Source organism: Rana temporaria, chromosome 8, assembly GCF_905171775.1.
Source record: "Rana temporaria chromosome 8, aRanTem1.1, whole genome shotgun sequence".
NCBI classification, from domain to species: domain Eukaryota; kingdom Metazoa; phylum Chordata; class Amphibia; order Anura; family Ranidae; genus Rana; species Rana temporaria.
Genome location: NC_053496.1, coordinates 89,300,212 through 89,312,384, shown reverse-complemented (window position 1 = coordinate 89,312,384; position 12,173 = coordinate 89,300,212). Strand labels below are relative to the sequence as shown.

Below are 12,173 nucleotides of genomic sequence, written 5' to 3'. Positions count from 1 at the left end.
GGGTTTCTGCTGCCAAGGAGATGTGCAATCAAACATATATCTTTAAAATTCAATAATGTAGCATATTTTGTAGGGGTTGACCGATTGTCGGTGTGACTGATATAAAAAAATAAAAATAAAGTGTCAGTCACAAACATACCAATGTTACTGATATTGCTTTAAGGAGTTGCAGCTGCATGCATCACCTCAATACTGTTCATTAGAGCAGACAGTCAGCTTTCTTGTAATAACTGATGTGGCTCAGTAGCTACTCGGCTGTTATTAGCGGCAGATGTGGACATAACCCCCCCCCCCCCCCCCCCGCCACTCCACCCGGGGCTCCTGTCCCATCGGGAGGCCAGAGCAACCAGCCGGCATGTCCGCCGACTGGCTGAAGACCCAAACATAGCCAGATCGGCTTTGTTCAGGTCTCGGATCTAGTAACCCAGAAGTGATGTCATGACATCCCTTCCGGATTACTGGCATCCTAAAGGCGCCATTAAATAAAAATAGAAAGTTATTGAACGCCGATATCGACCCCCCCCCCCCCCCCCCCCCCCCCAGATCCCTCTAAAGAGTACCTGTCACTGCTTATTACTGATGTTGACATTTCTTGTGACAGCAATAACGGTGATAAAATGCTCATACTGTACTGTTCTCGTCTTTACCAAATCTAAACTGAAAACCTGGTATTGGTTCATTGTTCGCCATTATAAAATTTTCACCACATATCGGTAACAACCCATGCAATACATACAAAGAAACCAAAACAAATCTGTTCAGAACTGAAGTTGTGTAATAAAATGGAATGATGCAGGAAAAAAGTATTGAACACAGTGAAGTTTGGAGGTGGGGACATCATGGTGTGGGGCTGTTTTTCAGCATACGGTACTGGCAAACTTCATGTCATTTAAGGGAGGATGAATGGAAAATAATATTCTTGATCAAAATTCAGCAGGAAAATGATCCCAAACACAAAGCCAAGGAAACTCTCAATTGGTTTCAAAGAGAAAATAAAGCTGCTAGAAAGGCCCAGCCAATCACCTGACTTGAATCCAATAGAAAATCTATTAAAAGAGCTAAATATCAGAGTACGCAGAAGGGAGGCCCACGGAACCTTCAAGATTTGAAGACTGTGTGGAAGAATGTGCCAAATCGCACCTGAGCAATGCATGCGACTAGTTTCTCAATTCAGGATGTGTCTTGAAGCTGTCATTACCAACAAAGGATTTTGTATGAAGTGTTCCATTTCAGTTGGTGTGCAATACTTTTTCCCTGTGTCATTCAATTTTATTACACAACTTTATTTCTGAACTTTCATGTTTCATGTCAATAGCACCTTTAGAAATATATTTACCTAGAAAAATGGTAACGTGTTCAATACTTATTTTACCTGCAGTATAAACATCCTTTCAGATAAATTTTGCAACCTGGAGTTCCAGGTAAAGAAAATGTGCAGTTACTACTTATTATTATTATTATTATTATTATTATTATTATTATTATTATTAAAAGCATTACACTGCTAATAGCTGTTGCCAAGCAGGAGTCCTGCAGGCTGTTATTGTAAGTTGTCTACCCGTAAATTGTATGGCCAGGCAGTTTCACACTGATGGGAAAAATCGATGAACTACCATAGCGCTCAACAGCACCATGGTAGTTTATTGAGAACTAAAGCCGACAGCTGCAAAGAATGCCAGTACTTGTAGTTCACTCTTTCACAGAACTCTTTGAATATATGGCGTGGCTGTGTGGGGAAGAGCCCTGCACTGCCACACTCTTTATAAAAAGTGACAGCTGGTATGGGGAACTTCTCCCCGTACTGCTGTCACACAGGCAGCGGGTCCCCGAGGGGATGCGGGAACATGTTCATGAAGGTGAATTTATCCTTTTAAGTCGGAGAAATATTATGTGTCAGAAACTAAATTGCTGGTATATTAAAATCTTTGGCTGGTTAAGAATTGGCGTTTTCATTTTTTTTTTTATGTAGGTCATGTTGATGATCTTTTCCCTTTCTTCATGAGACATGCTAGACAGATTTTCCCCATGCTGGACTGTATGGAAGATCTACGAAAAATAAGTGACTTGCGATTGCCCCCAAATTGGTAAGGCCCCCATGCTTGGAGACATAGACAAGTAAAAACCATTATAGTTGCTAAAATACAAGTGACATGACTACTGGCATGTAACTGAGGCTTTAGCCCCAAAACCACGATTTTCCTTACTGCTGTTAACATTTTGGTTTTTACCACCTGTAGGTATCCTGACGCAAGAGCCATTCAGCGGAAGATCATTTTCCATTCTGGTCCCACAAACAGTGGGAAAACCTACCATGCCATCCAAAAATATCTTGGTGCCAAGTCTGGAATATACTGTGGCCCTCTAAAGCTGCTTGCACATGAGATCTACAAGAAGAGCAATGATGCTGTAAGACTATTGCATATTCCAGTCAAATTATAACCTCTGTAATTCATAGATATATTTCCTGATCTGGTAAAGTTGCAATTTGTCTGCATTGGGTTGAGACTGTACAGTTGATTCTGTAGACAGAACATTTCTTGTTTTTTCAATTTGCTCAGGAAAATTGCTGAGCGGGGAGGGGCCTGTCGGAGCACCGTTGGTTCCTATGGAGATATCGGGCGAAAACGGACAGCATGTCCGTTTTTATCAGATCTCATCTGATCCGCCAAGGCGGATGGCGAATGTATTGCCATACGTCTGATTTTTGAAGATCTGATGGCAGACGGGTGTCAGCAGACACATGTCCGCTGACATCTGTCTCCCCATAGGAGTCAATGAATGGCCCGCTCGCATCCACCTAAAAAATGGACAGACGGATCCGAGGTGGGCTTGCCGTGTGAAAGAAGCCTAAAAGTGTGTGTGTGTGTGCAAGAAATATTTAGTGTTTCTAAAGTTTAAAAATCTTTTTTTCACAAAAAAAAGGGTCATACTTGCCTGCTCTGTACAATGATTTTGCACAGAGCAGCCCCAATCCTCTTCTCAGGTCCCCACTGGCACTCCTGGCCCCTGCTCTCCATCCAGTACCCCCATAGGAAGCTGCTTCCTATGGGGGCACTTGTGCGGGCTTGCTCCTGAGCCCTTGGACACAGACAGCGTGGCACGGCCCTTCCCCTGCTCCCTAGTCAGTGTTTGACAATAGCTTCCGCTGCTGTGGATCTGCTCTGTGAAGAGGAACAGAGCAGCAAGAGCTGCTCTTGTGCATATCACTGGTTTGCGATGGGGCTTGGGTAAGTATAAGGGGGGGGGGGGTTACCTTCATATATAGAATGCATAAAAAAAAAACTTCAGCCTTTAGAACCACTTTAATTTCACAGATGTTTCTTTAGAGGAGACATCAAGGGGATTTTGACAAGTGCATGAGGCTAATGATATTTGACTAAAATCTTTGTACAGGATTATGATTTTTTCTTTTTTTTTTATATCTACCCAGGGGGTTGCTTGTGACTTAATCACAGGAGAAGAGCTGATACATGTAGATCCAGAAGGAAGGCCAGGCAGCCATGCATCATGTACCATAGAGATGTGCAGTGTGAATACCCCTTGTAAGTAATCTGCGAGTGGCCATACATGGGCTAAACATTTGCAATCAATGCAGTTAATCCTACCATCATTTGTAGCAGTTGGGAGACTATCAAGCAGGTTGTGAGATATCTGTAGCCAGCCAAATATTCATGGTAATAAAAATGAGAACAAAATTCCTTTTTATGACTGGGGGTTTTCTGGTCTGAAGTTACACAGCCACGTGTCAACAAGCACACGTGTACACATTCATGTTTCTGCATGTGATCAGTCAGGTGCCTCTGTGTAATCCTGGATGTACACATTTTTTTGTCGTGTGGGTGAGCGGAGCGCCTGAACAGTTGGACATCAGGAGCCCATGTTGTCACATGCTTCCCTATACCTGGAAGTGCACCACCACCCCCAAAAGAGAAAAAGTGAGGTGTGTTTTTTTTTGTTGTTTTTTTAGCCGTTGGTCAGGCCTACGCCAAACTGGTCCATCGCATAAAGATCTGCTACTAGGCATTATATGGGAAACTTGTTAGCTCAGTAGACTTCACTGAATCACAATATATTATACTTTTATCATTTTAATATATATATAATTTTTTTTTTCTACAATTTTAGATGAGGTGGCTGTAATAGATGAAATTCAGATGATCAGGGATCCTGGCAGGGGCTGGGCCTGGACCAGAGCACTCTTAGGTAAAGCTGGAGATTTTATTTTTAGATTATGTAGAGAATCTTAACTGTCACTGAAAATAGTCATGGCTTTCTGTCTTTTTGTATGTTCCAGGACTTTGTGCACAGGAAATTCATATTTGTGGGGAGGCTGCTGCTATAAATCTAGTGACTGAACTAATGTACACTACTGGGGAAGAGGTGGAGGTAATGGTGTTCCGATTGTCCTATATGCAGGAAAATTGCAGAATGTGGTCCTTTTTAACTTTTCTTTAATTTTATAAGAATATGACTTGATTTACTTCTCTGGAATAAACTTTAGAATCAAAAGCTAACTCCACCTTTTTGGACCATGTTGCGTGTTAACTAAACCTTTAAAAGGTTCGGTGCTACTCACAAAGTGAAAATTAATAATATTAGTGGAAACCAAAACCTCCTATATAAACCTTTAAACATAAAATGAACAGTGAATCCATCATAGTCCTCCAATCGCTGTGCTTTATAGTGACATAAACTTTCTCCTTTCAATTGAGTGTTCCGCCACATGTGTGAAGTGCTCACTCTGGCAAGATGGTAAAAATCCAGAGCACTTAGACTCTCCAGCTAGAAAACTTTCTCAACCAATGTACGCATTCACACGCCCAAAGAAGATGATTAATATTCCCCTAATTTGAATAAAAATTATTTAAGGTGTAACATGGTGCCAAACTGAATCCCCACCCCAACAGCATGCAGAGGTACTTTTCCCAGTCCAATGACACCTGCCCTGCTCTCACTGAAAGTCTGTACCTCTGTATGGACAAGAAGCTGTCTCGCCACCCTCCAGTGCTTCTACCGACTCACCGCTGCGACTGGAATTCATAATGTTTTCTAGCAAAAAAATTATGATTTTGCATGTAGGAGCGAAGTGCCAGAATTGGCTCGGATGCAAAGTGGTTAAGCACAGTTTAGAATAACAGGTCTTGAAACTGGACACATAGGTTACAGCTGGATTGTACAATCAATCGATCTGGTGTACACAGATATCTTGCTATGCGTGGCGTGGCATAAATCGGTCCAGTTGCAATTATTGGGTTACATTTTCTAAATCAACATGTGATATATTGTGACCGCACAGTGACGCTCATTTTTTGTGATGGTAGGATTAAATAATCTGTCTTTTTGTTGTAATTGTGTAATAATTTGTGTGTGTGTGTGTGTGTGTGTGTGTGTGTGTGTGTGTGTATGTATGTATGTATATATATATAATTATACCATAGTTTGTAGATTCTATAAAAATTTTGTTTAAGTGCAGCATTTGCATAACCATGCATTTGCCAGTTAAAGTAACGCAGGGCTAAATGGTAAGAAATGACCTGGACATGAAGGGGGTAAACCTTCCAGAGCTGAGGTGGATAAAGGAATGTGCAAATTCTTCAGTGTCCATGGGCTTGGAACAGGCGTACCTTAACCACTTGCTTACTGGGCACATATACCCCCTTCCTGACCAGAGGACTTTTTTTGCGATTCGCACTGCGTCGATTTAACTGACAATTGCGCGGTCGTGCGACGTGGCTCCCAAACAAAATTGGCGTCCTTTTTTCCCCACAAATAGAGCTTTCTTTTGGTGGTATTTGATCACCTCTGCGGTTTTTATTTTTTGCGCTATAAACAAAAATAGAGCGACAATTTTGAAAAAAAAAATATTTTTTACTTGTTGCTGTAATAAATAGCTAAATTTTTTTTTTTTTTTTTTTTTTTTTTTTTTCTCTGTCTAGGCCGATACATATTCTACATATTTTTGGTATAAAAAAAAATCGCAATAAGCGACTGGTTTGCGCAAAAGTTTTAGCGCCTACAAAATAGGGGACAGAATTATTTTTTTTTTTTTACTAGTAATGGCGGCGATCTGCGATTTTTATCGGTACTGCGACATTATGGCGGACACATCGGACACTTTTGACACATTTTTGGCACCATTCACATTTATACTGCGATCAGTGCTATAAATATGCACTAATTGCTGTATAAATGTGACTGGCATTGAAGGGGTTAACACTAGGGGGTGAGAGAGGGGTTAAATGTGTACCTTAGTGAGTGTTACTAACTGTGGGGGAAGGGGGGTGACTGGGGGAGGTGACCGATCTGTGTCCCTATGTACAAGAGACACAGATCGGTCTCCCCTCTCCCTGACAGGATGTGGATCTGTGTGTTTACACACACAGATCCACGTCCTTGTCTCTGTAACCGCCGATCGCGGGAGCCTGGCGGACATCGCGGCCGCCAGGCACGCGCATCGGCATTCCAGCGATGCGGCGGGCGCGCGCGCCCCCCAGTGGCCAGAAGGAACGGATGCTGTAAAAACACGGCGGCTCAGAGATTTAGAACCACCCTGCGGCCGTATAAAGTTGTACGGCCGTCGGGAAGTGGTTAAGTTCGACTGTTGAGTGTGTGTGTGTGTGTGTGTGTGTGTGTGTGTGTGTGTGTATATGTGTGTGTGTGTGTGTGTGTGTGTGTGTGTGTGTATATATATATATTTTACTGTGTGGCAGCATGAAACCTTTAATTGTAATGTAAAGAAGAATACAATCTGTAACTAGCAAAAGTGTTGTGTGTGTGTGTGTGTGTGTGTGTGTTTTTTTTTTTATTGGTTTATTTATAAATGTAGTTTTATTTTGCATGTTAAAAGCGTGGTTAATATAGAAGTGTTTTTATCTTAGGTGCGGAGTTATGATAGACTGACCCCGATTAAGATTCTGGATCATTCTCTTGGATCCTTGGATAACCTCCGGCCTGGAGACTGTATAGTCTGCTTTAATAAAAATGACATCTACTCTGTAAACCGCCAGATTGAGGCTCGGGGATTAGAATGTGCTGTGATATATGGAAGTTTACCCCCAGGTGAATATAATTTTAATGTGTTGTCTTCTTGTAGACCAGTTTAAAATCATACTTGACTGTAATCTCTCATATAACATTATGCACAGTAGGATATGACTGCAAGCTTTTGAGGCTTTGTTTTGCATAGTGCTGTGCATCTAATGTGCCGACTGAAGCGCAAATCGAATATGACCTCAACAGTGAGCTGCTGCTTATCCTGTATGCATTCACAGTGCTGGCCAAGCTATATTTTTCCGACTTCAGTTGTAGAAAATTAGATCAGGACTTTGTAAAGTTTCTGTCAAAGGTGTCTAAATTACAAAAGTGGAACAGAATACATTTTTAGCAGATGAGTGTTACACACACCGATCTCTCTCAAAAAATTGCTATAAATAACCTAAAAAAAAAAAAAAAAAGGTTAAGCATGTCCTGCTTCTGTATGTTGGGAGAGTCCCCTAATTTATCGTTCCTGCCCATCCTTTGTAGAGAGATCCCTGCCCACCAATGATTAGGTTTAGTTTAGACTTGACTCTCTAAAAAAAAGCTGTATCTCTAGGGGGAAAAAAATGATATCTCATCTATTATGATGCAATATTGATTTGTAGTCTTCACTGCATTGTTATGGGTAGGTCCCCTTATTGAAGGACTGGGTGTCGCCTGCATGTTTATTTTAAAATAGGGTGGCCCATTGTAGAAAATTCACATTTCATTGCAAAAAATTGTTATTTGGAAAACATCTATACTCCTTTTTTATAGAGGCCAATATCTGTATACACTAATGCCCCGTACACACGATCGGATTTTCCGATGTGCAAAATTCCAACACATGCTCGAAAACAATTTGACACATGCTCTGAAGCATTGAACTTGTGTATGCAAGCCAAGCTTGAGCGAATTTCCATCAGAAAAACCATCCAAGGTTTTTTTCTGATGGAAAATCCGATCGTGTGTACGGGGCATCAGGCCTCATTCACAGCAACACATCTTTTGCGTGACAACAGAGGGCAGCTCATTTACTTGCCCTATGTGCAACAAACATGCCAAAGAAATTCCCACACCTTTTTCAGGCCGTGAGCCTTGTGACAAAACCCACATATGCTAACTACGTTTGGGGTGCCACTAAGCATTAATGGCACAGTAAGCGCGATGCATGTTTGTATTTTTTTTTTTTTTTTTTTGAACTGTGCAGGTGTGAATGAGGCCTTGCATGTAATGCAGTTGGTATCTAAAAAAACATTTATAAAAAAATAAACAAGCAAGCCCATGATAGTCTTATGCTCTGCCCACTCTACCCCTGACCAGTCTGGGCATTCTGGACCGTACTGGAACATTGTCTAACCTGCAGATTCCTTCTTCTCCCACCTTGCCCTGCTCTTCTTTCCTTGTATCCTTCTCCCACCCTTTTCCATCTTTTCGCCAGAGTTTTGTAGCAGATCTCTCTCAGGACTTTGCATCTGTCAAGAGCTGTACATATAATATCAGGGTTTAAAGCGGGGGTTCACCCTGTTAAAAAAAAAAAAAATGTTTTTTTTTATTATTCCATTACTTTCGGCATCGTAGCGCGAGCTACGGTATGCCGGTCCTAAATTTTTAATCCCCGTACTCACTGTGCTATCGTTGATTGAAGAATCCGGGGAATGGGCGTTCCTATGGTGAGAGAAGGTGATTGACGGCCGGCCCTGGCACGTCACGCTTCTCCGGAAATAGCCGAAATAGGCTTGGCTATTCACGGCGCCTGCGCATAGCCTGTGCGCAGGCGCTGTGAATAGCCGAGACCTACTCCGGCTGTCTTCGGGGAGCGTGACGTGCCAGAGCCGGCCGTCAATCATCCTCCCTCTCCATAGGCACGCCCATTCCCCGCGGGAGTCGGATTCTTCAATCAACAATAGCACAGTGAGTACGGGGATTACAAATTTAAGACCGGCATACCGTAGCTCGCGCTACGATGCCGAAAGTAATGGAATAATGGGGTGAAGGAGGGTGAACTACCGCTTTAATCAGTCTGCTTTACATTGTAAAGTAAATACACCTAATATGTGTTTTGTTTTTCTTTTGTTTTTTCGTTTTGGTTTATTTTTTTAGGGACAAAACTTGCACAAGCAAATAAATTTAATGACCCAAATGACCCCTGTAAAATTTTGGTTGCCACGGATGCCATTGGAATGGGGCTGAATTTGTAAGTATAAGTTCGTACTGCTCCATACTGTGTTCATAAACCTAGTTGCATCTAGTTCCTTGTTGGAGAAATGGTTTGGGATATCTGGGAACTGTTTATTTCTGGACAGATTTGTGGATGAAATGCATTTTCCCATGTGTTGTGAGGGATGTCTTCTTGTACACCTATGGTCAGAATTGTAACGTAAGCTTCTATGTCCAGGGTATAACCTCCTCCACCAGTGTCAAATGTTTGGGCCTCTAAAGATTTTAGCTATTTATTTAAACAGTACAGGTTAAAGTGTTGCTAAACCCAGGACCCTGCATTCACTATATCTGGTCTCCCACAGAACTCATCAGCAGTATATAGCAGTCTTGTGACTTCTATCAGTGTCCGGTCGAACACCGGTTGAAGCTTGTATGAGGAGTTTTCATTCTTCCCTGATTGTCCCATGAGATTGCAGGACCCCTGATCCTCTGTCTGGACAGTGCTAATTGGCCCTGTGCTGATCACGTGCACCTTTCCAAGAAAAAAAAATACCTCTCTAGCAATACACAACCAACTGAGCATGTGCAGACTGCCCACAAGGCTCTGTACTATCAGGAGATGGATTGGGGACAGTAAAAGAAAGGGAGGTTTAGAGACACAGAATTAAACAGCCTTTTTACACAATGCAGAGGATTACCCCTTAGGTTCCACAGTGAGTATAACAAGCATGTTTTACATATACAGATAGATTTTACTGTTGTGGGTTTAGTAACACTTTAACTGCTTGCCGACCACCGCACGCACTTATACGTCAACAGCATGGCACTCCTGGGCAAAAGGACGTACCTGTATGTCCCCTTTAAGAAAGCGCAAGCTCTGTGAGCCCGAGCGCTGGCCCCGCGGACTCCATCGCCGCGGGGATACCCGCGATCGTCTCACGGTGAGAAAGAACGGGGAGATGCTGATGTAAACAAGCATCTCCCCACAAACTCCCCACTGTGCCTAGTGACAATGACAGTGATCACAGCTTCCTTTAATCGGAAGCGGTGATCACTGTCTTGTCACACCGCCCATCCCCCCTACAATAAGCACTCACTAGGGTACACTTAACCCCTACAGTGCCACCTAGTGGTTAACCCCTTCACTGCCAGTGTCCTTTTCACCGTAATCGGTGCATTTTTATAGCACTGATCGCTGTAAAAATTACAGTGGTCTCTAAAATGTGCCAAAAGTGTCCGATGTGTTCGCCATAATGTCGCAGTCACGATAATCACTGATCACCGCCATTACTAGTAAAAATATCAATTTTTTCCCAAAATTGGCGCTCTAGTTTTGTTTATAGAGCAAAAAATAAAAACAGCAGAGGTGATCAAATACCACCAAAAGAAAGCTCTATTTGTGGGAAAAAAGGGACGTAAATTTTGTTTGGGAGCCACGTCGCACGGTTGCGCAATTGTCAGTTAAAGAGACGCAGTGCTGAATCACAAAAAGTGGCCCAGTCTTTAACCACACAAATGGTCCGGGGCTTAAGTGGTTAATGATGCTGTAAAAAAGTTAATGGTATATCCAACTATAATACAAGATGTTATTCTTGGGCCTGAAACATGGGACAGATACAAGTGTGTAGTACCTTGCTTGAGGTCAGAAAATGTTGTGCATACAGAGGTATTGTCGTTGGCTGGGCTCAATCGATCAACTTGAATACAGCCAGCCTGCTGGATTTTACACATGATTATCACTAGCAATATTCGCTGTTTTCTCCCAACAGGGACGACTTCAACCCTGAACACAATCTGCTTTAAATTCCACACTGTTGTCTTAATTAGGGCCGAAAACAACTAATCGATCGATTATGAAATTAATCGATTACAATTTTCATAATTGATTAATCGGCCAGTAACATAATGGGGTTAAATAAACTAAAATTAGCCCTTTATAGTACAAAAAAGCAAATGGCTACTGTAAATATTACTTTCACTGTCCTACAGTAAAAAAATGAACCCCTTACAGTAGCGATTATTTTCTTTTTGTACTTATTTTTTTTTTTTTTTAACCCCATTATGTTACTAAACATCTCAGGCCAGGGTCACACTTTTTTTTTTTTTTTTGGTGCTTTTTGCAGAAACACACTACAGTTCATTGACATGTTTTCCTATGGGACACGTTCACATCCATGATTTTTCAGCTGCTGCGTATTTGGAAAGGGCAAGGACTTTTTAACGCAAAGCGGTGCTATTTAGTTTTTTTTGGTTCAATGAACTTCCATGGAGAAGCTGTATAAAAGCATGCAACGTGTTTTTGCGGCAATTTGTGTTTTGTAATCTGCCCAACAACAAATTGGCCCAATTTTTTTTTTTTTTTTTTTTTTTAAGGCTATTATCCGATTAATCGAAACAATAATCGGCCAACTAATCGATTATGAAAATAATCGTTAGTTGCAGCCCTAGTCTTAATAACAGTGACGCGGCGAGGGAAGAGGGCATACTGCGCATCTATTAAGATTTGAACAAGGAAGCACTTCTTCCTCCAGTGATGCTAAGGGGCGGGGGTTCAAGCAACAGGACAGGGCACAAATGGGCACAGGACAGGGTAGCTTTGGGAGTCTTTCGGTCAGGATTCTGGGGAGGGGGGCACAAATGGCTTGCATGTATTACTTTACATTATTCAACATTTTTAATGGCTGCTCTTCAGTATTAAGTGATTTAACCGCTTCAGCCCCGGAAGAATTTACCCCCTCCCTGACTAGAGCATTTTTTTGCGATTCGGCACTGCGTTTTTTCCCCCACAAATAGAGCTTTCCTTTGGTATTTGATCACCTCTGTGTTTTTTTTTTAAACAAAAAAGTGTTGATTTTGGGGGGGGGGGGGAATCGTATTTTTTTTATTCATTTTTGCGGACACTTATAATTATGAAACTATTTTGAGCCAATTGGCATTTATATATGGTAGGGGAGGGGTTAAACACCAGGGGGCGATGAGGGGTTAAGTGTGTC

General features: G+C 41.9%; 1 protein-coding gene across 2 annotated transcripts in view; it reads left to right on the top strand.

Moving 5' to 3' along the window:
- The window catches only part of SUPV3L1 (Suv3 like RNA helicase), a 28,908-nt gene that overhangs the window by 8,114 nt on the left and 8,621 nt on the right, over window positions 1–12,173 (top strand). For both annotated transcript variants that reach the window (XM_040362187.1, XM_040362188.1), the window contains 7 exons: window positions 1,970–2,084; window positions 2,238–2,406; window positions 3,431–3,542; window positions 4,126–4,203; window positions 4,295–4,386; window positions 6,879–7,059; window positions 9,121–9,214. In XM_040362187.1, the coding sequence (XP_040218121.1) occupies window positions 1,970–2,084; window positions 2,238–2,406; window positions 3,431–3,542; window positions 4,126–4,203; window positions 4,295–4,386; window positions 6,879–7,059; window positions 9,121–9,214 (841 nt within the window). The remainder of the gene's footprint in view (window positions 1–1,969; window positions 2,085–2,237; window positions 2,407–3,430; window positions 3,543–4,125; window positions 4,204–4,294; window positions 4,387–6,878; window positions 7,060–9,120; window positions 9,215–12,173) is intronic.